The sequence below is a fragment of the Anabrus simplex genome, chromosome 1, assembly GCF_040414725.1.
Source record: "Anabrus simplex isolate iqAnaSimp1 chromosome 1, ASM4041472v1, whole genome shotgun sequence".
NCBI lineage: Eukaryota > Metazoa > Arthropoda > Insecta > Orthoptera > Tettigoniidae > Anabrus > Anabrus simplex.
The window spans coordinates 857,547,352-857,574,793 of record NC_090265.1 but is presented as its reverse complement, the minus strand read 5'-3'; the positions used below and the strand labels follow the sequence as shown (position 1 = coordinate 857,574,793).

Genomic DNA, 27,442 nt, shown 5'->3' with positions numbered 1-27,442 from the left:
TAGGCCTTAGAGTGAATTTCTTTCTTTCTTTCTTTCTTTCTTTCTTTCTTTCTTTCTTTATTTATTTATTTATTTATTTATTTATTTATTTATTACCCCTATCCCCGTAGTGTAGAGAGGTACTGCTGAGGGCTCGAGTTCCGGATCGTCTAAGAGAATTTTAATCTTGGACAGAGGATGGACTGGAGTTCAGTTGAGGAGCGGACCAGTATCTCCAGGCCATCCGACCTCTCAGCAGTCGACTTGGAAGGCCAAATCCATTAATGGGCAGCATTTCCCAGGGATTTCGTTTTTACATATTTAAGTTCGTATTAGATATTAGGCCTATCGAGTCCCATTGGTGGAAACAATTGTCATAGTTCATATGGTGTGAGGCACATGTCACTGAAATGTATCAATCAGTCACTACTGATCTGCATTTAGGGCAGTCGCCCAGGTGGCAGATACCCTATCTGTTGTTTTCCTAGCCTTTTCTTAAATGATCGCAAAACATTGGAAATTTATTGATCATCTCCCTTGGTACGTTATTCCAATCCCTAACTCCCCTTCCTATAAACGAATATTTGACCCAATTTTTTCTCTTGATTTCCAGATTTATCTTCATATTGTGATCTTTCCTTTTAAAGACATCACTCAAACATATTCGTCTACTGATGTCATTCCACACATTCTCTCCACTGACAGCTCGGAACATACCACTTAGTCGAGCAGCTCGTCTCATTTCTTGTTGATTTGTTGCTTTTTTGCTATTTTGCTTTACGCCGCACCGACAAAGATAGGTCTTAAGGCGACGATGGGACAGGCAAGGTCTAGGAATGGGAAGGAAGTCGCCGCGGCCTTAATGAAGGTACAGCCCCAGCATTTGCCTGGTGTGAAAATGGGAAACCACGAAAAACCATCTTCAGGGCTGCCGACAGTAGGGTTCGAACCCACTATCTCCCGGATGCGAGCTCACAGCTGCGCGCCCCTGACCGCACGGCCAACTCGCCCGGTCGTCTCCTTTCTCCCAAGTCTTCCCAGCCCAAACTTTGCAACGTTTTTGTAACGCTACTCTTTTGTCGGAAATCACCCAGAACAAATTGAGCTGCTTTTCTTTGGATTTTTCTCAGTTCTTGAATCAAGTAATCCTGGTGAGGTTCCCATACACTGGAACCATACCCTAGTTGGGGTCTTACCAGATATTATATGCCCTCTGCTTTACATCCTTACTACAACCCCTAAATTTCCTCATAACCATGTGCAGAGATCTGTATCCTTTATTAACAATCATATTTATGTGATCACCCCAATGAAGATATTTCCTTATAATAACACCTTGGTATTTACAATGATCCCCAAAAGGAACTTAGACTCCTTCAACACAGTAATTAAAATTGAGAGGACTGTTCCTATTTGTGAAAATCACAACCTGACTTTTATCCCCGTTTAGCATCATACCATTGCGTCCTGTCCATCTCACAACATTATCGAGGTCATTTTGCAGTTGCTCACAATCTTGAGACTTATTTATTACTCTGTAGAGAATAACATCATCTGCAGACAACCGTATCTCTGATTTCACTTCTTTACACATATCATTGATATATATAAGAAAACATAAAGGTCCAATAATACCGTCTTGAGAATTTCCCCTTTTCATGATTACAGAGTCAAATAAAGCTTCGCCTACTCTAATTCTCTGAGATCTATTTTCAAGAAATATAGCCACCCATTCAGTCACTCTTTTTTCTAGTCCAAATGACGCTATTGATGGTGATTTTTCCGTAGGATGGAGACTTTGAGCCTCGAGTAGACTCATAAGTGTTATTCGATAGGAGTAGGCGATGTGCCGGCACCAGGTTTCATCCTCTCCCTAATGCATTGCCATCTTCATCATCATGTCACACCCAGACGCACTGGCCGTCCATGGGCGTCAAATAGACCTGCACCAGCCGAGCTGAACATGTTGGACACTCCTGACACTAAAAGAAATAAGCTAAACAAAATACATAACCTGGATGATAATATATCATTGATATTTGATCGCGTCTTTGTATGAACGTACCTCTTGTCTGTAATAAGTAGTGACGCTTGTATCTTTCTGCGTTGAGAATACGTAATATTATGTATTAGTCATTCCTTTACAATGAAGCGGAAGGTATGAGTCGGCGTAGAGATGGTAGTGAGTGATAAGAGCGAATGACGGCGAGATTACACACAAGACGAAGAACTCGGCCGTCAACAATGACATAAATATTGTTGAAGTCAAGATCATAGGACTGTGCGTTTCAACATAGTATATTTATTATTATTATTATTATTATTATTATTATTATTATTATTATTATTATTATTATTATTATTATTAAAATCTTCGCATCGTTTAGGGCCATTAAAGTTGGAGTCTGTGAACAAATGAGCCGACACGTCACGTCACGCTTTCTGTGAGGATCAATTGCGCAAGGAAAGTTTGTGTACTCACCCATGCAGAGCGTGTTTCATTTATTAAACAAAAACCTCTCACATCCGCGGTAGGAGCTCCTCATCTAATAGCAAGGGTATGATCGTGTTTCAGAGTCAATAACACACAATGATTTAGCCAAGTTGCGCATGACGAAGCAACGGGTAATGAGGTTTCTCTATGGTCATCATTCGTTAGTTTCGCTCCCATCTCATTGTCTCACAGCTATTGACCTGCTGAGATGGGCAAGGTGCCACTCCTACCTCAGACGTAAAGGTCCAAAATTCGATTAGCAGTCTCATGAACGATTCTGAACAGGTCATTTGCTCTCATAATAGCATGTTAAAAGATACCAATCTTCAATTAAATAATATATCGAATGGCAAAAACGTTGCTATCGAGCTTTTTGAAAAGCTGCCGCCACGATGCTTATTTACCGTATTTATTATGACAACATCTAGAAGATAATGGACATATGTTAATGGCAATCTCTAAAATTTGTTTTGAAATTGACTCAGCAGCACATTGGGGTCTTGCCCTGCCAAGACATCTGCTGCCCAGCCACATCACCTGCAGTTAATGGATGCCACGTGGTTCGCGTGACATTTTTAACAGTATTGCTTGGTTTTCTTGACCACGTGCTGGCAGTAGTGGTTATTATTGTTTGTTTTTAGATACCGAATTTGCTTTACGATGCACCGACACAGATAGGTCTTATGGCGTCGATGGAATAGGAAAGGCCCAGGAGTGGGAAGGAAGTTGCCGTGGCCTTGATTTAGGTTTGCCTGATGTGGAAATTGGAAACCACGGGAAACCATCTTCAGGGCTGCCGACAGTGGGGTTCGAACCCAGTATCTCCCGGATGCAAGCTCACAGCTGCGCACCCCTAACCGCACGAACAACTCGCCCGGTGATTGTCTCAAGAGGAAGTATAACTAGGCAACCATCTTCTCTTAACACTAATAAGAAGTCCAACCCTTGAAAAATAAGGTTATCATCAAAACAAGGGCGTGAAAATCACAATCCATGGGCATCGAAAACCTAACACCGCCGGGGTTGAAGGAGAACAATAACTGGGTCCGCTACCTCTCATATAAACAACTCCTCAGTCGGTCCCAGGAAGCTGAGTGAAGCCGCGCTGCTCTTGCACCACGGGGCTCTCGACTACTAAACAATAATAATAACAACATTGTTAATTACTTTACGTCCCACTAACTACTTTTACGGTTTTCAGAGACGCCAAGGTGCCGGAATTGAGTCCCGCAAGAGTTCTTTTACGTCCCAGTAAATCTGCCGACACGAGGCTGACGTATTTGAGCACCTTCAAATACTACCGGACTGAGTCAGGATTGAACATGCCAAGTTGGGGTCAGAGGGCCAGCGCTTCAACCGTCTGAGCCACTCAGCCCGGCACTACTAAACAAAATGACATTTGAATTTACCTTCTAACGCAACGATCTGTAAATATCTTTACTTTCCGAAATCTTCCTTGAATTATTGTTTCTGTGCTCTGCCATCCAATCAAATTTAACAGTTCAGAAACAATGTAAACAAATTCGGTTCTTCGATATATTGCACATCTCGTAGTTCTAAGAATATCGTAATCTTAGATACATTGTATTTAACCAAAACTAACTTTTTCTTCTTCTGGTTTTTCGCAAAAGCAATGCCTACTTCAACAACACTGAGCATTTACTATGTAAATTAGACTACCATGTGATTAGTAGTCTGTACTCACAAAAGTTGAGCCATTAAACTACGATAACGATTTAAGGTAAATGCACATGCGAAAAGTAACGAGCATGAAAGTAGCGAGAAGGAACGCTGGTACAAACAGGTGGGAACAATTGTAACTTTTTTACGATAATAATAAATAAAAAATATAAAATATATCATAAATAAAAATATTTCTAAAAACTTAATAAAATTAATAAGCATAATTAATCGAAATGTCCGTAGTATGGGCGCCAGAGTTCACCAGAATGGATCCCTCGAATTTAGATAAGAGCATGATAAACTGTATATCCCAGGGCGTGTACATAATGCTGCGTACTGGTACATCTGCTGCAGGCCTTACCTAACCTCCTGAAAACGACTAATTAGGTAGGAACTGCACCTAGGTTCATCAATAACACTGATTATAAAATAGCTAACTATATTCTTACCAAATTCCGTGCATGAGCACCTCATCAACATACAACATTATACATATAATACACACATAAAATATTGCTGGAAGACTCCATATTTACAACAACAACAATAATGAAAATCGTGGGAAAACGAAAGCGAGAACTAAGCTACCATTTGTAGATGGTCCGATGAACAATGTACATGTATGAAGATAAATACCCTTCACTGTCTCTATATCAATTCGACTTACCGATTCTCATAATCGGCAGTTATCTCATCACACAGATACTGTACCTTGTACTACTGTGTTCACATATTTTAACACTTGTTGTAAAGATATATACACACGTCTGTCGATCCTCAACATAAATTATGGAAAGTCTGAGATAGCTTTCACCAACATATAATGCCAGGCCGCCACAAGTGCTACCATACTTAATGCGCAAGCACTCTCCACAATCAGCCACTTTCCACGAACATAACAAGACTACGCTCCACGAACGTTTGAAGTCCAGTCCATTGCAGCCGTGTCACTCCAGTACCGTGTATCAGCACCACTTCCTTCCCGTACAGTGCGTCAGTTGTAGTTGTAGTTGTAGTTGTCTTCCTTCTCGTTCCTTTACAATCACCTCTACAATCACCCTTACAATGTCCCTTTACAATGTCCCCGGTTGCCGCCGTATGATCAACCTTTATAGACATCAACATCCCCCTCCTCTCAGATGATACGTCTGAATTGGTGCTTGCCAGCCAATCATGAGTGAACCTCTTCTTTCTCCCAAGTTATAAACAAACACTCGGGAGTTTTACATGAATCATCAAATTTCCCTGGTAAACAACAAGCTCATCTCATCAGGCTGGGATATATACATGACTAATGGAATTTCCTGACACAAGTACATCACAACAAACACATCTCATAAGACACTGGGATATTTACATGACTCATAGAATAACCAGAGTTATTAAAGCAATGTTTTCCCACTCGTGTAAAACAAATTACTCATACCTACATATGTGGATATCTTCCAGCTTACCAATATAAATGGCAAAATATACAAATCAAATACTGATAATAATAATAATAATAATAATAATAATAATAAATCGAATACTGACAATAATATCTCTAACTTCTACATATAATTCGGCGGTGTGATATATGTACTATCACACAATGACAGGAGGGCACTCGGAATGAGGAGATAAAGGCTAAGTTAGGAATACATAAAATGGCAAGTGGCCTCCGAAGCGGTCCAGTGCAGATCTTTCGAGTTGACGCCGTATAGGTGACCTATGGGTTTGAGGATGGAACCCTGCCTAGTATGAATTCTAATGCAGAAGATGGCACACACTCATCCGGTGGGCCAAAGGTCAGCATGCTAACCATTTAGTCATGGAACCGGACACATTAGGAATGACCTTGATGAATGAAGGTGTTCATACAAACTGGCTACGACGATCATGTGGGGCGAATGGAGGAGAATAGATTACCTAAAAAGATTAATGGACTTCGGTCTTGGAGGATGAGAGAAGTAGAAGACCAAGTGGGTATTGATGAAAGAACTAAACGAGGCCACAAAACTAGTTACATATAGAGGATTTTGGAGGCGTTTAGTTAATTCCCAGAGGCTTGCAGACTGAACGCTGAAAGGCATGTATGTACCTATATGTATGTATGAATGTGTTGTGCCCATATGTGTATGTATGTATGTATGTATGTAGCTGACAATGTCACTTTATTGTTTCAGGAGCAGTGCAAGCGAGAGACTACCGTAACCCTAACTGCATGGCCATTGGTAACGGGAGTCACGTGACCACGCTGGAGATCAACCTGTTCGCTAAAAGCGACGCTCCTGACTACTGTGGGGTTACCGTCACTGGCGTAAGTTATAACCTTGAATCCGAACGTTTTAAAATATGCTAGTTGTCATTGATAGGTTATGTTCCTTAGGTGAATGGTCAGTGTGATAACTTACAGTTCAGAGTGCCCCGGGTTCAATTCTCGGCCGGACCGGCTACAGATATAAGTAGAGTACTCCACGGATGCGGATATCCTCTAAGTTGGTGTCTTAGCGGATGCAAACTGTATGGCAGTGCGGAGAATTTTGCGGAGAATTTCTAAATAATGAATATTGATTTTCACTCGGTTATGTTCTTATCTTGTGCTTAGAAGACTGGTGATATATAAAGAGCATTGACACCATAAAGCCGTAAATACAACCTAATCCTAACTGGCTCCAGCCCGCAGTTAATGGAAAGAACGAACAAAGGTCAAAACGTCGGCATTTGTCGCAAGAGAAAATCCCTCATAAGCCTGTGACTGTAGGGGATATGGTGTTAGGTACCACGCCTGTGGTATTATGTTAACAGATTTATCCGTTTCAATACCTTGGGTGTAATATGCTGTAGTTAAATATTTACAATATCCGCGGATAGCCATTCGCGGATGCAAATAACCACTCGCGGATGCGGATGCAGGTGCGGATAATATTTTGTATATCCGCACAGGGCTGTAGATATAAGCAATACTGAATACATCCCTCCACATAGCATTGGTGACAGGAAGAGCATACCGCCGTAAAATTGGGTTATGTCCGTTGAGAAAAGAAATTGTCATTGATAAGATAACATGATTATCAGTCCCCCGTAACACAAAAAAGGCAATAATTCCGACTCCTCAGATAGTGTGGGTATCGGCCGAAGGAATGGAAGGTTCGTAGAAGGTAGGGGTAATGGAAATCTCCGTAGGCCTCATAATCTAATACCGTTGAGTTCGGAAGAGTAGTTGGACAGGAATGACGAGAGATATAAATTTAGCATAACTACAAGGGCTGTAAATAAAGTAATAGCAATGTTGATGAAAGAACGCAATATTTAATGAACTAACAAGTACAGTAGCATTACATTCCTTCAGTGTAGTCACCCGCTAAGACTGTTACCGTTTGCCAAATGTCAGGAGGCCGTTGGGGACCATAGGCACCGCGCGGCACGGAGCGCCCTATTGCGCGGAGTAGAGAGACCACGTCAGGAAGTCGGCGTCCTCGGAGGGGTTACTTTAACTCCGGAAATAAGTCGAAGTCGCAAGGACTCATGTCTGTTAGGTACTGAGGGTGTTCCAAGACGTGCCATTTCCACCGTTTCAATAAGAGCTTGACATTGTTTGCGACATGACAATATAGCTGGACGCAGATGTCGCTCCAGAAATCGGCAATAGTTACTTTTGACGGTTTGTCCCTCAGACACAGCATGCGTAAGAATAACACCCTCTAGCCGTATGCCACAATCAGCATAAGCTAGATTCCTGTCGAAATTTCTGTGGACGCGTGGCTAGCCTGGGTGACGCCACTCGCTCGACTGACGCTTTATTCACGCTCGTAGGCTCGTGTCCACGTCTCATCAATGGCGACAATACGCAGCAGAAATCCGTCTCCTTCGTTGCGGTGTCTGTCCAGGTGGATGCATACCGGTGCCATTTGTGTACGTCGGTGAGTTGATGTGGAGCCCAACGGGACGCAATTTTCCTCATGTTAAGACATTTCGTTAGTATGTACCACACCGTTTTATGGCTACGGATAATGTCCGCACAGTCCATCGCTGGTCTACAGAAACGAGACCACTCACGATGTCAATCTGATCTTGAGGAATGGACGGACGACCTGTGCAGTGCAAATCCGCAGGCTTATCCCGACTCGCAAGAAACGCTTTGACCCATCGTGCAACCGTCCTATGTAGTAATGCATTCTCGACACAGGCCTCACGTAATCCTCGATAACATTCTGATTCACTGTGCCACGGGCAACCTCGATTTTAATCTACGAACGCTGATCACCTTTTGAAATAATGTTTTAGAGCGGTGAAATCGACACTCTTCACTTCAACGCCACACAGGAACAACACTCTCAAATGAATGCCCGTCAAATGCACACTACACATCCCGCTCATATATCCTATTTTTGTATGCCCAGTTACTTGCGAGTGTGTGGACTACGTTGCTACTACTTTATTTACACCCCTCGTATAATAATAATAATAATAATAATAATAATAATAATAATAATAATAATAATAATGTTGCTCCGATGGGCTCGTGGACTAGCTGGGCTAGACAAAATTCCAAATGATACCATTCGCCAGTCTTTGAGAGTAACACCAATCTCTGAGAAACTGAGGGAAAATCGACTGAGATGGTTTGGTCGCTTTGAGCGAAGACCTCAAGATTAAGTGGCGCCCAGAGTGGAGAGGAAGGCAGTAGAAGGCCAGCCAGCTCTGGACAGACCTAAATTAAGATGAAAAACCTGCACCAGAAAGGAGCTGAATAGTACCAGTGCTGATGAAAATAGAATGCAAGATAGAAGTTACTGCAGGAGAGTTACCAGAAAAGCCGACCCCACCTGAGTGTAAGATGATGATGATGAAGAAGAAGAAGAAGAAGAAGAAGAAGAAGAGTGTTATTGGTTTTACGTCCCTCTAACTACCTGCACGGTTTTCGGATACACTGAGGTGCTGAGTTTTACGTGCTCATAAATCTACCGACACGAGTCTGGAGTGTTTGAATACCTTCAGATTCCACCGAACTGATCTGGGATCGAACTGGCTAACTTGAGCTCAGAAGGCCATCGGCCTACTGTCTGACCGATAAGTAATATTAATGTCTTTGTTCTGACCATAAACATAGTAAAGGAATAACTTTCGCGCCTGGAGCTACTGTTGTCCACGGTGAGTCGCTATTCTGTCGCATCGTGGGTGCGCAGCGACTCAACCGCCCAAGGAATATTGAATGTCTGTAGTCTAGGTATTGTACTGTACGCTGGGAGTAAACGATCTAGCAGGAAATAAAGACGTGTCCTACTCTTCTATAGTGTTCGTTTCTGTTCGCATTCATGAACAGTAATACATTTCGGAAGGATGATGTACAATACAGTAGATTTACACGTAATCAATGCTCGACTTTAATGTGTTCCACGGTTTTAATTAATTCAGAAATTCGTTTGAATAAAAAATCCACAGTTCTAGCCCGTCAGGCAAGCAACTCAATGTTGAAAGCATCCTAGGGATATGAGCTACGAATTTTAGATGGATAAAATATAGGCTAATAAAGTTTGAAAATATATTCTTAATCTATTTCTAAAAATTACAACCCTTTTCTTAATCATCGTTATCCGGTTGATTAGATTAGCAGTTTGTCCTTTTCTACATCTACGGGTGCTATTGTGAGTCAATGCAGAGTTTCACTTAAGCCCTTATAACTACATTCGGTGTGGACATTTTAAAAAAATCAAAAAATGCCTGAGGGTATTCAACCAAGGAACACATTACAGAAAGAATGATACAAATAAGTTAATTTGGGTAGGATTTGAATGAGAAAGAAAACGATTAAAGAAACAAGCGATTTTAGGCTGTTTTTCCGAGACTGCATTTAGGTCGGAAGTGATTTTCGAAATTTGTTTTTGTGGTGTGATAGAACTACCGAGACTCGCAATTTTAAACCTTTCCTGGCCCTTTAGCCCTTCAATTTTCGACACAGTTGAGGAAATTCCTTAATTTTACGTTTTTCGTAGTATGGGGACCCCTAACTTTTTTCAACATTAAAATAATTTCGTGGAATGCTCAATCCATTGCTGGAACGCCGAATCGAAGCTTACGACACGTACTTGTCTGGGAGAATGTTTCGAATGTCCTGAGTAGAATGGATCAATCAATCAATCAATACTGATCTGCATTTAGGGCAGTCGCCCAGGTGGCAGATTCGCTATTTGTTGTTTTCCTAGCCTTTTCCTAAATGATTTCAAAGAAATTGGAAATTTATTGAACATCTCCCTTGGTAAGTTATTCCAGTCCCTAACTCCCCTTCCTATAAATGAATATTTGCCCCAGTTTGTCCTCTTGAATTCCAACTTTATCTTCATATTGTGATCATTCCTACTTTTATAAACGCCATTCAAACTTATTCGTCTACTAATGTCATTTCACGCCATCTCTCCGCTGACAGTTCGGAACATCCCACTTACTCGAGCAGCTCTTCTTCTTTCTCTCAATTCTTCCCAACCCAAACATTGCAACATTTTTGTAACGCTACTCTTTTGTCGGAAATCACCCAGAACAAATCGAGCTGCTTTTCTTTGGATTTTTTCCAGTTCTTGAATCAGGTCATCCTGGTGAGGGTCCCATACACTGGAACCATACTCTAGTTGGGGTCTTACCAGAGACTTATATGCCCTCTCCTTTACATCCTTACTACAACCCCTAAACACCCTCATAACCATGTGCAGAGATCTGTACCCTTTATTTACAATCCCATTTATGTGATTACCCCAATGAAGATCTTTCCTTATATTAACACCTAGATACTTACAATGATCCCCAAGAGGAACTTTCACCCCATCAACGCAGTAATTAAAACTGAGAGGACTTTTCCTATTTGTGAAACTCACAACCTGACTTTTAACCCCGTTTATCAACATACCATTGCCTGCTGTCCATCTCACAACATTTTCAAGGTCACGTTGCAGTTGCTCACAATCTTGTAACTTATTTATCACTCTATAGAGAATAACATCATCCGCAAAAAGCCTTACCTCCGATTCCACTCCTTTACTCATATCATTTATATATATAAGGAAACATAAAGGTCCGATAACACTGCCCTGAGGAACTCCCCTCCTAACTAGGAAGTCCGTAATAATAATAATGGCGTATGTCTTTTAGTGCCGGCATTGTCCGAGACTCCCGTAGGCGACCTGCGCGTCGTGATGAGGATGAAATGGTGGTGAAGACGACACATACATCCAGCCCCCGTGCCAGCGAAATTAACCAATTATGGTTAAAATTCTCGACCCTGCCGGGAATCGAACTCGGGACCCCTGTGACCAAAGGCCAGTACGCTAACAATTTAGCCATGGAGCCGGACAGGAAGTCCGTAGATTGATGAGGAGTGAAGTGCTTCTGACGACCACCAGAGACTCCAGTACATCATGAGGGGTATGAACCTCTCCGTATCATCCATCATTGGGGAGAACTGAAGGAAGGTCAATGGGAAGGCGCAGGAATTTCTGCTTTCAGAATGAACATCTCCCGTAATGTTCAGAGCTCTTGTTCAATGTGTAATGATAATCGACTGGACCCTCACCCCCACAAGGTATGTGGCGTCTGAGAAGTAGAAAAAGAATAAGAAAATTTGCAGCAATTGCGAATAAATATTATATTTTTCAGTGTAGAAACGGACATAAAATTATTCTGTTCTCTCTTATTATCACGGAAATCGGGGTATAGCCGGGGGGGGGGGGAGGGGAAAGTTACTGGGGGGTTTCAACCCCCATGGAATTAAAATTAAACAGAAACCGCTAAACAAACACATTCGGAGACATAACTGTAAAACCAACAGATATGTTGAATCTACTTTCTAGAAAGCCTCGAAAATTGGATTTTAGATTTAATCTGAACATACTATTCGCTGTAAAACTGTTGATGTTGATCATATTGTTCTTGTTCTGTATTTTAATGTACGATTTTGTAGTGCACTGCAGTCTGAATATCACCATATTTCACTTGTATCGGTGTCCTTTTAATGACAAGCCATGCATGCGTGCACCAGACACGCACTTTCATTATGTTCTATCAGCATTTTGTAACTACCCACCCACCCACCCACCCATCGGCCAATCCTGACTACACTACTGATTGAAATTATAGCGGTTATGACTTCAATTTCATTTCCACCGAAAGAATGAAATAAGGCGAAGCTGATCTATCGAGTGCTTCGATAGTTCCAAATATCTCTAAAGCATTCCTGAAATCATTGCTCACTATGATATAATTGATATCACTGCACCTATGACACATACATTCTAACAATGAGTGGCTCTGTGCGGTGGTATTTGAAGGTGTTCAAATACGTCAACCTCGTATCGGTAGATTTACTGGCATGTAAAAGAACTCCCGTGGGCCGAAATTCCAGCACCTCGGCGTCTTCAAAAGCCGTATAAGTAGTTAGTGGTATGTAAAACCAATAAAATTATTATTATCTAACAATGAGGCTAATACATACTAGACACTTCGAGAGTTAATAATAATGTTATTGGCTTTACATCTCACTAACTACTTTTACGGCTTTCGGAAACGCCGATTTGCCGGAATTTAGTCCCGCAGTTCTTTTACGTGCCAGTAAAGCTACCGACACAAGGATGACGTATTTGAGCACCTTCAGATACCACCGGACTGAGCCAGGATCGAACCTGCCAAGTTCGGGTCAGAAGTCCAGCGCCTACTTCGAGAGGTTTTTTTTTTTTTTTTTTTGCTTTGGCTTTACGTCACACAGACACAGATAGGTCTTATGGTGACGATGGGAGACGAAAGGGCTAGGAGTGGGGAGGAAGCGGCCGTGGCCTTAATTAAGGTACAGTCCCAGCATTTGCCTGGTGTGAAAATGGAAAACCATCTTCAGGGCTGCCGACAGCGGGGTTCGAACCCACTATCTCCCGAATACTGGATACTGTCCTTCGAGATTTAAACCTAAGCAATAACAAAATGTTGAAGGGAGCATTGATTTAAGTTGGTACGACTGATATGTCTAATTAAGCTTGGTACCCGCCTGCCCTCCACTGTGAACCATATGGCCTTGCCGCGGTGGGGAGGCTTTTGCGTCCCAATAACGCAGATAGCTTGGCCGCACGTGGAGCCATATCAGATGGGTATCTGCCGAGAGTCCAGACTAACGAATGGTTAATCGAAATGTACGTAAAAGCCTTTCGGAGGTCGCAAGGGCGGCAGTCAAGATGTTTGACTGACATAGCCTTGTAATAATACTCAGCATGGCTTAGCTGTATTGATACCGCTCCACGGTTGAAAGCAGCGGAAAAGTACAGTCGTAACTAACTCCCGAGGACATGCAGCTCTCTCTGTATGAATGATGTACTGATGATGGCTTCCTCCCGGGTAAAATATTCCGGAGGTAAAGTACTCCCTATTAGGAGGGGACAATCATCAGGAAGATGGATACTGACATTCTACGAGTCGGAGTGTGGAATGTTAGAAGTTTGAATCGTTGTGGTAGGTTAGGGAATCTGAAAAGGGAGATGGATAGATTAAAGTTAGATGTAGCTGTTATAAGTGAAGTACGTTGGCAGGAAGATCAGGATTTTTGGTTAGGCGACTACAAAATTATCAACAAAAATCAAACAGGGGAAATGCAGGAGTTGGTTCAATACTGAATAAGAAAATAGGGAAGCGGGTAAGCTACTACAACCAGCATAGTGAAAGGATTATTATTGTCAAGATAGACACCAAACCAATGTCCACCACAATAGTGCAGGTCTATATGCCTACTAGTTCAGCAGATGATGAAGAAATCGAAAGAATATTTGATGAGATAGATGATTTAATACAATATGTAAAAGGTAACGAGAATCTAATTGTGATGGGAGACTGGAATGCAGTGGTAGGCCAAGGAAGAGAAGGTAATACGGTAAGAGAATTCGGATTGGGACAAAGGAATGAAAGAGGAAGTCGGCTGGATGAATTCTGCACCGATCATAATTTAGTCCTTGCTAATACTTGATTCAAACACCATAAACGACGGCTGTATACGTAGATGAGACCTGGAGACACTGGAAGGTATCAAACAGTATTGATTATGATTAGGCAGAGATTCAGAAACCAGGTGCTGGGTTGCAAAACTTTCCCAGGAACAGACGTGGACTCTGATCACAACGTGTTGGTCATGAAATGTTATCTGAAGATGAAGAAATTGGAGAAAGGGAGGAATGCAAGGAGATGAGATCCAAACAAATTGAAAGAAAACAGTGTGAGGTACTGTTTCAAGGAAGATGTTGCACAAGGACTAAATGAAAAGGCTGAAGGATAAGCAATAGAGAAAGAATGGACAGTCGTGAAGAATGAGATCAGTAAGGCTGCTGAAGAAATTTTAGGAAGAAAGGGGAGTTCAACTAAGAATCATTGAATGACTCAGAAGATACTAGACCTGATTGACGAACGACGAAAGTACAAGAATGCAAAAAATGAAGAGGACAGAAAGCAATACAGGCGATTAACGGACGAAGTGGATAGGAAGTGCAGGACAGCTAAAGAAGAATGGCTGAAGAAGTGTAAGGATGTTGAAGGTAGTATGGTCCTAGGAAAGGTAAATGATGCATACAGGAAAATCAAGGAAACGTTTAGAGAAAGGAAAACTAGGTGTATGAATTTTAAGAGCTCAGATGGAAAACCACTTCTACGGAAAGGAGACAAAGCAGAAAGATGGCAGGAGCATATCCAACAGTTGTATCAAGGTAAAGACGTAGATGATTTGGTTCTGGAACAAGAAGACGCTGTTGGTGCTATTGAAATGGGAGACCCAATTTTGAGGTCAGAATTTGACAGAGCTTTGAGAGACCTAAACAGAAACAAGGCACCTGGAATTGATGACATTCCCTCTGAATTACTGACTGCCTTAGGTGAAACCAGCATGGTGAGGTTATTCCATTTAGTGTGTGAGATGTATAAGACAGGAGAAGTGCCGTCCGATTTTCTGCAGAATGTTGTTATACCGTACCTATTCCCAAGAAAGCCGGTGCTGACAAGTGTGAAAACTACCGTACCATTAGTTTAGTATCACACGCCTTCAAAATTTTAACACGTATTATTTACAAAGGAATGGAAAGACAAGTTGAATCGGAGTTGGAAGAAGATCAGTATGGCTTCACAAGAAATGTAGGAAAACGTGAAACAATCCTGGCTTTACGTCTGTTCTTAGAGGATCGAATTAAGAAGGACAAGCCCACGTATATGGCGTTCATAGATCTAAAAACGCATTCAATAAGGATGATTGGACCAAGCTATTTCAGATTCGGAAGGTGATTGGGATTAGATAACGAGAACGAAGAATTATCTGCAACCTGTATAAAAATCAGTCTGCAGTGATAAGAATAGAGGACTTTAAAAAAGAAGCAGCAATCCACAAACGAGTAAGGCAAGGCTGCAGTTTGTCGGCCTCCTTTTCAATGTTTACATAGAACAGGAGAACAGGCAGTAATGGAAATCAAGAGGAATTTGGAAAGAGAATCACAATCCAAGGAGAGGAAATCAAAACCTTGAGATCTGTCGATGATATTCTTATTTTATTTGAGACTGCAGAAGATCTGGAGAAACTGCTGAATGGTATGGATGGAGTCTTGGGTAAGGAGTACAAGATGAAAATAAATAAGTCCAAAACAAAAGTAATGGAGTGCAGTCGAATGAAGTCAGGTGATGCAGGAAATATTATATTAGGAAATTAAGTCCTAAATGAAGTAGATGAATATTGTTACTTGGGTAGTAAAATAACTAACGATGGCAGAAGTAAGGAAGACATAAAATGCAGACTAGCACAAGCAAGGAAGAGCTTTCTTAAGAAAAGAAATTTGCCCACTTCGAACATTGATATAGGAATTAGAAAGATGTTGTTGATGCGTGGCATTATATAGAAGTGAAACATGGATAATAACTTTTTTTTCGAGTTGCTTTACGTCACACCGACACAGATACGTCTTATGGCGACGATGGGACAGGAAAGAACTAGGAATGGGAAGGAAAAGGCCGTGGCCTTAATTAAGGTACAGCCCTAGCATTTACCTGGTGTGAAAATGGGAAACCACGGAAAACCGTTTTCAGGGTTGCCGATAGTGGGGTTCGAACTTACTATCTCCCGAATACTGGATACTGGCCGCACTTAAGCGACTGCAGCTATCGAGCTCGGTTGGATGATAAATAACTCAGAAAGAAAGAGGATAGAAGTTTTTGAAATGCGGTGTTACAGAAGAATGCTGAATGAGAGATGGATAGATCGAATCACGAATGAAGAGATACTAAGTCGAATTGGTGAGAGAAGATCGATTAGGCTAAATTTGACCAGATGAAGAGATAGAGTGATAGGACACATCTTAAAACACGCAGGACTTGTGCAGTTGATTTTTTAAGGAAAGTGTAGGTGGTAAGAACGGTGGGGGTAGGCCAAGGTATGAATATAACAAGCAGATGTTGGATGCAGCAATTACGTAGATTTTTTTTTTCTGCTTTACGTCGCACCGGCACAGATCTGTCATATGGCGACAATGGGATAAGAACGGCCTAGGAATGGGAAGGAAGCGGCCGTGGCCTTAATGAAGGTACAGCCCGATCATTTGCCTGGTGTGAAAATGGGAAACCACGGAAAACCATCTTCAGGGCTGCTGACAGTGGGGTTCGAACCCACTATCTCCCGATTACTGGATACAGGCCGCACTTAAGTGACTGCAGCTATCGATCTCGGTACGTAGAAGTGAAAAGGTTAGCACAGGATAGGGTGGCTTGGAGGGGTGCATCAAACCAGTCTATGGACTGATGACTCAAACAACAATAACTCGCCTGTTTGGACTCGGAAAGCCTGCGATTTGCTATCTGAACCACTCAGTCCGGCTTCTGAAGTTCATGATGCCTTCAAATTAGATATAGTTCCCCCTAGCCTCTCTTAGCAATACATTATCAAGAATGAACTGTATTTATTTTCTCCAACAGTGAAGTATGGTGTTCTCAGCCTCCCGATAGCCTACTGAACTCCGTATACCTTTAAAATGTGTGAAGGGTTCACCGCAAAAATCCAGTGGAACTGGTTTCTGAAATGAGTCAGAGTTCGTTGTTCAGACGCATGCCTTGAGCTCTCCAAGAATTCTTATGTCAATCTCCATTTATGTACACATGCTTGCCTCCTCTCAGGTTGGATAACCGAGTGATATGATATGCATTATTGGTCTCGCACTGAAGTGAAAAACTGGTCGTGGCAAGCAAGGTTTGTGTCTACCTGTCTCTTTCATGCTGGATTGCAGTATATTGTAATCTCCGCACACCTGAGTAATTTATGTCAAACAGCAACTCTCCTTCCTTTCCTCCAAAATTATGCTAGCATAGTACACCCATTTGCAAAAAATAAATAAATTGCTTATCATGAACGAATCGTGTGAGTACAACGAAAGTTGCCACACAGTATAACCTTAAGCTGACGCGTGTCCTTTTTGTGTTTAATACTGATTGCTGATAGATGCATTCAGGAAAGAGTAGGTTTAAACCCTACTGTCGGCAGCCCTGGAGATGGCTAGCGAGGGGCCTCGTACAGGTTTTTCGAGTTGACGCCTAATGCATTAGGTGACCTGCGCGTCTGTGAGGATGTGGCCCTGTCTATGATGAATTCTAATGATTAAGACGGCACACACACCCAGCCATCGAGCCATCCGGGAATCGAAACTGGGACCCACTAGACCAAAGGCCAGCGCGCTAACCATTTATCCATGGAGCCGGACAGAAGGAAACTCGTGTCCTCCCCCTAAGGTGGTACAGCACTTTTTTTAGGCACACCCCCACATACCAGCCCTCCTGCCATTCTTAAAGTTTTGGCAGTACCGGTAATCGATCCCGGGTCCCCGAGGACAGCAGCTAATAGTGCTAACCGTTACGCTACGGATGCATCCTTTAAGTGCATACTACCATGTTCCGTGCCTGCACCCAATTACCTACCCTTGTGTCCAGAGCACCAATTCTACATTTACAAATAATTAAAAAATACCACTATCATACTACCGACACATTTTTATTACATATTTTAATATTATAATTTTGAACACAGTTAAGCCGCTTCTGTGGTGTAATGGTTAGTGTGATTAGCTGCCATCACCGGAGGCCCGGGTTCGATTTCCGGCTCTGCCACGAAATTTGAAATGTGGTACGAAGGCTGGAACGGAATCCACTCAGCCTCGGGAGGTTAACTGAGTAGAGGTGGGTTCGACTCCCACCTCAGCCAACCTGGAAGTAGTTTTCCGTGGCTTCCCACTTCTCTTCCAGGCAAATGCCGGGATGGTCCCTAACTTAAGGCCACGGCCGCTTCCTTCCCTCTTCCTTGTCTATCCCTTCCAATCTTCCCCCCACATCCCCCACCCGCAAGGCCCCTGTTCAGCATAGCAGGTGAGCCCGCCTGGGCGATGTACTGGTCATCCTCCCCAATTGTATCCCCGACCCAGAGTCTGAAGCTCTAGGACACTGCCCTTGAGGCTGTAGAGGTGGGATCCCTCGCTGAGTCCGAGGAAAAAACCGACCCTGGAGGGTAAGCAGATTAAGAAATAATAATAATAATAATAATAATAATAATAATAATAATAATAATAATAATAATGCGATTTGTTTTACGTCCCACCAACTAGTTTTACGGTTTTCGGAGACGCTGAGATTCCGGAATTTTGTCCCGCAGTAGTTTTTTAACGTGGCAGTAAATCTACCGAAACGAGGCTGACGTATTTTAGCACCTTCAAATATTACCGGGCTGGGCCGGGATCGAACCCACCAACTTTAGCTCCGAGGGCTACTGCTCTGCCACCTGAGCTATTCAGCGCGACATCACCTAAACAAACTCTGGGCTACTCTAAGAAGCAAAAATGAACGTGAACGCTTCTAGGAACCAAAGGCGATGCATGGGTCAATGGTGTATTCATCAGTGCGCCAGTCATCTATAGGCCTATAAATAAAATCGTAAAGACCGTGTGTCTGTACATTGACTATTTTGGCTTTTGTGTTTGTTTGTTTGTTTGTTTGTTTGTTTGTTTGTTTGTTTGTTTGTTCGTTTGTTTGTTTGTTTGAGTTCTTATAACTTGAAAAATACTTGATGTATATCTACCAAATTTCATATTTAGAATCCACCTGTCCACATATTTCCAACTGATATATTAATCTTTGCGCTGGCGTTCGAGTCACCTGATTCAAGAATGTGAATCAATGACTATGACAATCTTAAGTGCATGTGACACTTGACGTAGTGACATTTTACTATGAAAGAAAGACACACTGAAGCGTTTCTACTTCTTTATGTTTTTTTAATTTTTATTTTTTTACAATTGGCTTTACGTCCCACTGACACAGATAGGTCTTATGACGACGATGGGATAGGAAAGGGCTAGGAGTGGGAAGGAAGCGGCCGTGGCCTTAATTGAGGTACAGTCCCAGCATTTGCCTGGTGTGAAAATGGGAAACCAGGAAAACCCTCTTCAGGACTGCCGACAGTGGGGTTCGAACCCACTATCTCCCGAATACTGGATACTGGCCGCTCTTAAGCGACTGCAGCTATCGAGCTCGGTTTCTTTATTTTTAAGGGAATCCCATACATCTCAGCTCCGCCTATAGTTTAGGTCTTCCCCGGCCCGCCTTTTGATAGCATCACGACCGTCAACGTCAAAAACTTCAATTTGAACTTTTACCTTATTATACGTCCGCCTCTGTGGTGTAGTAGTTAGCGTGATTAGCTGCCACTACCGGAGGCCCGGATTCGATTCCCGGCTCTGCCACGAAATTTGAAAACTGGTACGAGGGCTGGAACGCGGTCCACTCAGCCTCGGGAGGTCAACTGAGAAGAGGTGGGTTCGATTCCCTCCTCAGCCATCCTCGAAGTGGTTTCCCGTGTTTTCCCACTTCTCCTCCAGGCAAATGCCGGGATGGTACCTAACTTAAGGCTACGGCCGCTTCCTTCCCTCTTCCTTGCCTGTCCCTTCCAATCTTCCCATCCCTCCACTGTTCAGCGGAGCAGGTGAAGCCGCCTGGGCGAGGTACTGGTCCTCCTCCCTAGTCTTATTCCCCGACCCAAAGTCTCACGCTTCAGGACACTGCTCTTGAGGCGGTACAGGTACAGAAAGAAAGACCTTATTATACTCTCTATCACATTGCATAAAAGTTTAACTTAAAAACCACCAAAATATCCACTGATCTAAGCATGAAAAAGACTAGATTTTCCACTACCCACGGTGTGTTGAAATTCACCCACTGTCGAAGAGTAAAAAACACTAGATTTATTGGGGAAATCCACTAAATTGGCAACACTGCATGAATGGCTGTATTAAACCAGTCTATGGACTGATGACCCGAACAACACTGTCGAACACGTACTTAGTGCGGAGTGTCCCTACACCTCATAGTGACACACAGTACGTGTGCATTCTTTTGTCACCTTGTTGAACCTTAACCGTACTCTGACTGGTACCTCACATACTGCACGGAGGCACTTGTTAAGGAGAGGCCGGAATGCGAGGTGTATTGTTAATTATGAACCAAGGCTGTGTTCTCAGGAATTCTTGTCGTGGGCGGTGGTTTGGTTACTGCGGCAAGAAACTTTGTTCAGCCAAGCGCAGATTAATACCTTCACCTTGGACGATACAGTGTTATAATAAAATTAACTAGCAGATTCTCCAAAATAGACTCGATTTGAAATACCAGAAGCGAGAGAGAAAGGCTTTATTATTGATTTATTCATATACCAATTGTAAACACAGTTTTGATTCACAATGATAATCAGGCATCATCGATCAAATCTGAACGACATACAGTATAGGTAATATAGAAACTCCAAAGATGAAACTTGGGTATCTGTAACACCGAGGAACAATGCTAATTCTTAAAACGAGAAAATGTTTTAACATGATAATTTTCTAATTGTAATATTTCAAGCAATTTTCAAAAGTAGCGAAAAACTCCTTACTCCTTACTTTTACAGGTCAGGCAATAAATCGTTAACGGTTTGTCAAAGGTCTTTAGTCTACATTTCGGGTCCATAAATAGCAAGGGTTTACCGAGCTCGATAGCTGCAGTCGCTTAAGTGTGGCCAGTATCCTGTATTCGGGAGATAGTAGGTTCGAACCCCACTGTCAGCAGCCCTGAAGATGGTTTTCCGTGGTTTCCCATTTTCACACCAGGCAAATGCTGGGGCTGTACCTTAATTAAAGCTACGCCCGCTTCCTTCCCACTCCTAGCCCTTTCCTGTCCGATCGTCGCCATAAGAACTATCTGTGTCGTTGCGACGTAATTTGCCTGGTGTGAAAATGGAAAACCACGGAAAACCATCTTCAGGACTGTCGAGAGTGGGGTTCGAACCCGCTATCTCCCTAATACTGGATACTGGCCGCACTTAAGCAACTGCAGCTATCGAGCTCGGTATTACAAAAGACTGTAATTATTATTATTATTATTATTATTATTATTATTATTATTATTATTATTATTATTATTATTATTATTATTATTATTATTATTATTATTATTATTATTATTATTATTATTGCACCTTAGTCGTGATCATAAATAATCAGGACCGATGTAAATTTCATATCTACAGTGTGGTTGTGGTGACAGCTAAACATGTGTTTGCAACTCAGTTATATGTATAGACACATGAATGTGTCCTATCTTCTCATCGACACGCCAGTTTTTTTTACATATCGTGCCTAAATACAATTGATGTCATTATAGAGGTCTGCAAGCCTCTAAGAAGTAACTAAGTCTCTCCACAATCCTCTAACCAAAGCTAGCACCGTGACTTCGTTCGATTCGATTCCTCTTAGCTTGACATCATATCATGCTAGGTAGGTCTAACCGTCGTACAGTGGTCAGATAACCTATAGTCGGGCTCACGAGAGTTGGAGTCTGACATTTCGGCGGCGAAAGCAGCAACTACGAAGTACGCTGCGTTGTCATAGTTACCTCCATCTGCGGCATATCACCCTTTCATACAGGCAGAGTATTTAATAAACCATGTAGGCCTAATGCAATTCAGTAAACTTTGATTCTTTCCTAAAATCATGCTAATAATTCCAGCATTTAAGACTGAATACGTAATAGCCGATAAACACGAGATTTCATAATCGCTAACAAAATCATCAATTTCTGACAATGTTTGTCCAACCCTTGTCCCGTTTCCCTACGGGGTCGGGTATGAGGTGAGATGAATTTGTCGTGGCGGTTTTTTTATGACCGGATGCCCTTCCTGACGTCAACCTCATCAGAGGAGTTAATGGGAGATGAAATGAATGACGTGATATATGATAGTAGGGAGAGGGTGAAACCCGGTGCCGGCACATAGCCTACTCCTGTCGAATAGCACCAAGGGGTCTGCTCAAGGCTTAACGTCCCCATCCGACGGACGAATCACCATCAACAGCGTCATATGCCCTCACTCCATATGTGCACTGCGGAGAGGTTTGGAATTTAATCCAGGCTTTTGGCACGCAATCTAGTGATTAGAAATTGCATACCACCTCCCCTACCCTGCCGGCCAACATTCTGATGGTGAAAATTTTTTCGACCAACGGGACTCGAACCGGCTAACCTCGGTGTTAGACCGTTTTAGACTTCAGCGCCTTAACGATCATGGCCATAGCACTCTCCACATACACTCCTGTCAAGTCCAGCAGTCCAAGCGGGTCTCACGAAACTTGTCAGGCTTAAGGAAACCCAGGTTTTGGTGCGCTATGAGATCGCCGATTGCAGAGTAGACTTCGGCCTACAAGTGGCCATGGCTGGTCCGTGGTCCGACAGCTCTGCAGCTTTAATATGACTTGCGTTCGACTAATTGTATCAAAGGCTTTCGAGTAATCCACAAATATAACATGTAGCTTCCCTTTCGAGAATCTAAAGGCTTCATGAATATCGTTCTGAAGGCGTTCTATAGTCCGTATTGTGGATTTAGATATTTCTCTTTTGACTACATGTTAAGGAAAGGTAAGTGTTATTCTGCCCGAAGGCAGGTCCGAACCTCCGCAGAGGTGTTCCTGAGCCGGAGTTTACGTGCGGTAGGGTGGCCAGTTCCTTTCCGCTCCTCCATTCCCTTACCCCCCCCCCACCAACAGCGCGTGGCAACCCATCCAACTCCTGACCACGCTCAATGTTGCTTAACTTCGGAGATCTCACGGGATCCGGTGTTTCAACACGACTACGGCCGTTACTACATGTTAAAGTCAGCAGAAAAGGAAAAGATCCGCGTTTAATTGGTTCAAACCTGTCAAATATCCCTCATAAGCGGAGTACTACGAGCCTAAAATATATCATGTAACGTATTAAATAAAACTATCAGACCAGTATACCAGGCTATATGCCTATATAACTGTTCGAAGAAATTGATGCTAGTAATCTCCTTCAGTATTATCATTGTCTTTAATATTTTTCCTACAACGGCCATAAACACATTTTTAATCTATTATTATGAATAAACCATTCATTTTATTTTAATTCTTGTTAATGTTATTCATATAATTGCCTCATTTGCTTGTTCTGTGGCTTATGAGGTTCCGGTTCAGCCAGTAGCGGGGCTAAGAAGCTCGGCCCCCACCCCACCTGCAATAATTAAAAGGTGGCCCCTCGTTCCCTGATAAGGAAAGTTATAAATTTATTTCGTAGTACAACGAAACCAATATACAACGATAATAATAATCATAATAATTTACACAATTTATTTTTCAAATCGGAAGGAATTAAAATAATACACTTATATAGTACAAACACACACACACACACACACACACACACACACACACACACACACACACACACACACACACACACAAGAAATGCATATTTATTTCAATATTATAGAAACTAAAACACGCTAACTGTCACAATGCAGTATTAAGAAATAATCTCGTTCCTAGAACCAAATAATTTACTACTATTTACAATTCAACCGTCAATCGTAGACCTACTTACCTACACTGACTGCCGAGTGTTATGAACAGGCTCGCAACTTCTGTATTTAGAGTTTAGATAAGGAGGATGTCCTTGTTATCGCATCTTCGCTGACTACCTGGTTCTCAGAACTGACTAATTGTTTCAAAAGTCTTGCTGATTGTTGTGAGTGGTAGCAAGAGATCGTTATTATTGGAACAGGTTGGGAAACCCACATTCTTTCAAAAATAACTACCATACTCCTATCGACGAGAGAAAATCTGCACTACGACGGCCTACGTTTGGAATAACCCTCTGTAGTAAAAATTATACTGTGTTGTGTGCTGTATCTTTATCAATATATAAAATCGATCCTCAGATACTGATTTTTTTTTGCTAGTGGTTTTATGTCGCAGTGACACAGATAGGTCTTATGGCGACGATGGGAAAAGAAAGGCCTACGAGTTGGAAGGAAGCGGCCGTGGCCTTAATTAAGGTACAGCCCCAGCATTTGCCTGGTGTGAAAATGTGAAACCACGGAAAGCCATCTTCAGGGCTGCCGGCAGTGGGATTCGAACCCACTATCTCCCGGATGCAAGCTCACGGCCGCGCGCCCCCAACCGCACGGCCAACTCGCCCGGTAGCTACTGAATTAAGAAAGAGTCATGGGCCCCTCACAAGCCATGCCCCCCCCCTCGCCCAGCGTGGTCTGGGGGCTCCTTATCGCCGCCACTGAGTTCACCCCCATGCTAGTCTTATCCGATCGGATCCATTGGATAACATGCACAGTATTCTTTTTTGGGATAAACTATTCTTACGTATCTATTGCACGGCGATTTCTGCTTAGGATATGATTATTATTGAATTTACGTCCATGGTCTCTCTCTTTGATATTTTATTCAGTAAGGGGGGAATGTACACAGGGGTGGACTGAAAATATGTTAGTAGTCGTAGTAGTAGTAGTCTACTGTGACTTGCGTGCTCAGTACGTGCGCACTCTTGCTTTGCTGACGTGCAAGGTACGGTGCTTTGCTTGTTGCAGAGTAGCTGGGGGCAAGCAAGCCTGAAATTGAATTTGTACACCTTTGACTGCAATCGTTCTCATTGCTACCTTGTCTGCTAAAAAATCCAGTTTATGCTTTATACAAGTCCATTTATATTTAGAGTGTTGGATACCCCAGAACTTCACACGTATGTTATTCTCACTACTCTATTTCTGTGCTCTAACTGTCAGTTGTATGACTTTAGAACTTGTGATCTTTGTTTCACAGGACAATGATGTACGCTCTGTCCCCATTGCCGTACGAATACACAAGACGTTAGAGTTGGCTGATGACAAGTTCTACGTTATTACGTGCGGTAAGGCTGGTTTCAAGAACGCCAAGAACGAGACATCACTGGTATCTCTGAAACTGCTAGAGAAAGGGAAGAAGGTTCAAGAGGCAGTGTACGGTCATCCCTACACGCTAAGGGCTGATTTGTCCAGGCCTGATGGTAAGTTTAAAAATCACATTTTCCGTAAAAATATACTAGATTAGGTAACTAATTCGGCCATCGAACTTTTTTTACAACACAGGCATTTCATAAGAAGTTTACGCCGGTAATTTCACGATTGAAAAAGCCTAAAGAGTTTGCATAAGTTACTTACATAACACAGAAGTTACTCGCCCATTTTTAATTTGATTTCACTTCGCCATCACTAGATTTTTCAAGAGTTTATCGCATCATCAAGTATTTTGATAACTTGCTATTATGATCTTTCTGAGATCACAGTAAAATACACTCAATATTTTTTCTCATTAACTGGCATAGGTAATCATATACAGCAAGCCTTTAGAGACAGTTTTCATTGTGCGAGAGCGCTCTGTAGAAATATATTGCAAGTGCGTGGTAGGGGCACGGGTCTCATTGTAAACGAGCAAGCTAAGGAAGCTCCGGTCGGTTTTCTATGGATTTCGATATGGATATTTTTATTTTATTACTTTAATGTATACGAACGTTTGCCTGGGGAGAGCTTGCATGTGAAATTAATCCCATTCATAGAGCGCGTTGGAATTTGTTCATTGGCTTGATAACTTTCGCCTTCCTATTCTTCCAAAATATCTTCGTGAACTCATTGTTATGCCTGTTCCGTTCTTTTGACCACTTTGTACCAGTCCTGCTGCTAGTTTTAATCAAGAATGTATGTTTATTTACTGAGGTCCTGAAGACTTCATGATTTTCCATTATGTCTTCCCTGATGTTCAATTCATTCAGGTCTCCTCTTTTTCTTCCAGCCATTTTATTTTCCTGTTTTTGGAACTTATTACATCGAGTCTATTATTATCCATCCTAAAATGTGTCAAACGTCTCCTCCGTGCTATATTGATGAAACTATCAGTGTGACTATAGAGGTCTGCAGTTCTCTTTTTCATCGAAATTCCATTTTCTTCTGTGAGGCAGAGATATTTCCTGAGAATGTCACGTTCTTGTTTTTCAATATCGGCAATTAGAATGTCTTCCTAAAGTTAAGGTTTTCGATGCATATAGATCTTCCAGTAGGATAACTGTTTTGTAGGCCATAATGTTTCAATTTAGCATTGCGTGACATTAGACTACTCGTTTATTGTAGTGATACCATGTTAGATTTTTTTTTTTTGCTAGGGGCTTTACGTAGCACCGACACAGATAGGTCTTATGGCGACGATGGGATAGGAAAGGCTTAGGAGTTGGAAGGAAGCGGCCGTGGCCGTAATTAAGGTACAGCCCCAGCATTTGCCTGGTGTGAAAATGGGAAACCACGGAAAACCATTTTCAGGGCTGCCGATAGTGGGATTCGAACCTACTATCTCCCGGATGCAAGCTCACAGCCGCGCGCCTCTGCGCGCACGGCCAACTCGCCCGCTCCATGTTAGATTAGGTGAAATAGAAGATAAGTGAAAGGTCATCTATTGTTATGATATATCAAAATCATACAATATAACCTAGTGAAATAAAATAATTGGATACTTATCAGTAGAAAGGTACAAAGTACCAAATTTATGAAAAATGAGTTCTTGTAAAGAAATTGACTCTGACCAAGGGCGCCCATACCCGGGGGCAAGGTGGGGCCGCGGCCCCCCCTATCTCTTAGCGAAAGGCAAAAACATAGTCTTGTCAGGTGTTTTCCTTTCAAGAAAATGATTTAAAAGTCAGTATTACGTAGAAGCTGTAGTACCGTCCCCCACCAACAGGCAGAGAATACCGTGAGTTATTCTACCACAGAATACAAGTCGCCATTTATCTTCCAAAATATTAAAAATACTACGTACCCCCAGGTCAGCCCCCCCCCACCCGCCCCCCTACAAACTGTCATATGGGCGCTGATGCCTCTGACGAACAATTTAAGGTATTTATTTTTGTGAAATAAATTGTTGA

At 42.3% G+C, this 27,442-nt stretch overlaps 1 protein-coding gene across 1 annotated transcript in view; it reads left to right on the top strand.

Moving 5' to 3' along the window:
* Nucleotides 1-27,442, top strand: part of LOC136857639 (uncharacterized) — a 337,721-nt gene that overhangs the window by 254,472 nt on the left and 55,807 nt on the right. Inside the window, exons 3-4 of the mRNA XM_067136444.2 lie at nt 6,325-6,458; nt 25,318-25,540. Coding sequence (XP_066992545.2) covers nt 6,325-6,458; nt 25,318-25,540 — 357 coding nt within the window. The remainder of the gene's footprint in view (nt 1-6,324; nt 6,459-25,317; nt 25,541-27,442) is intronic.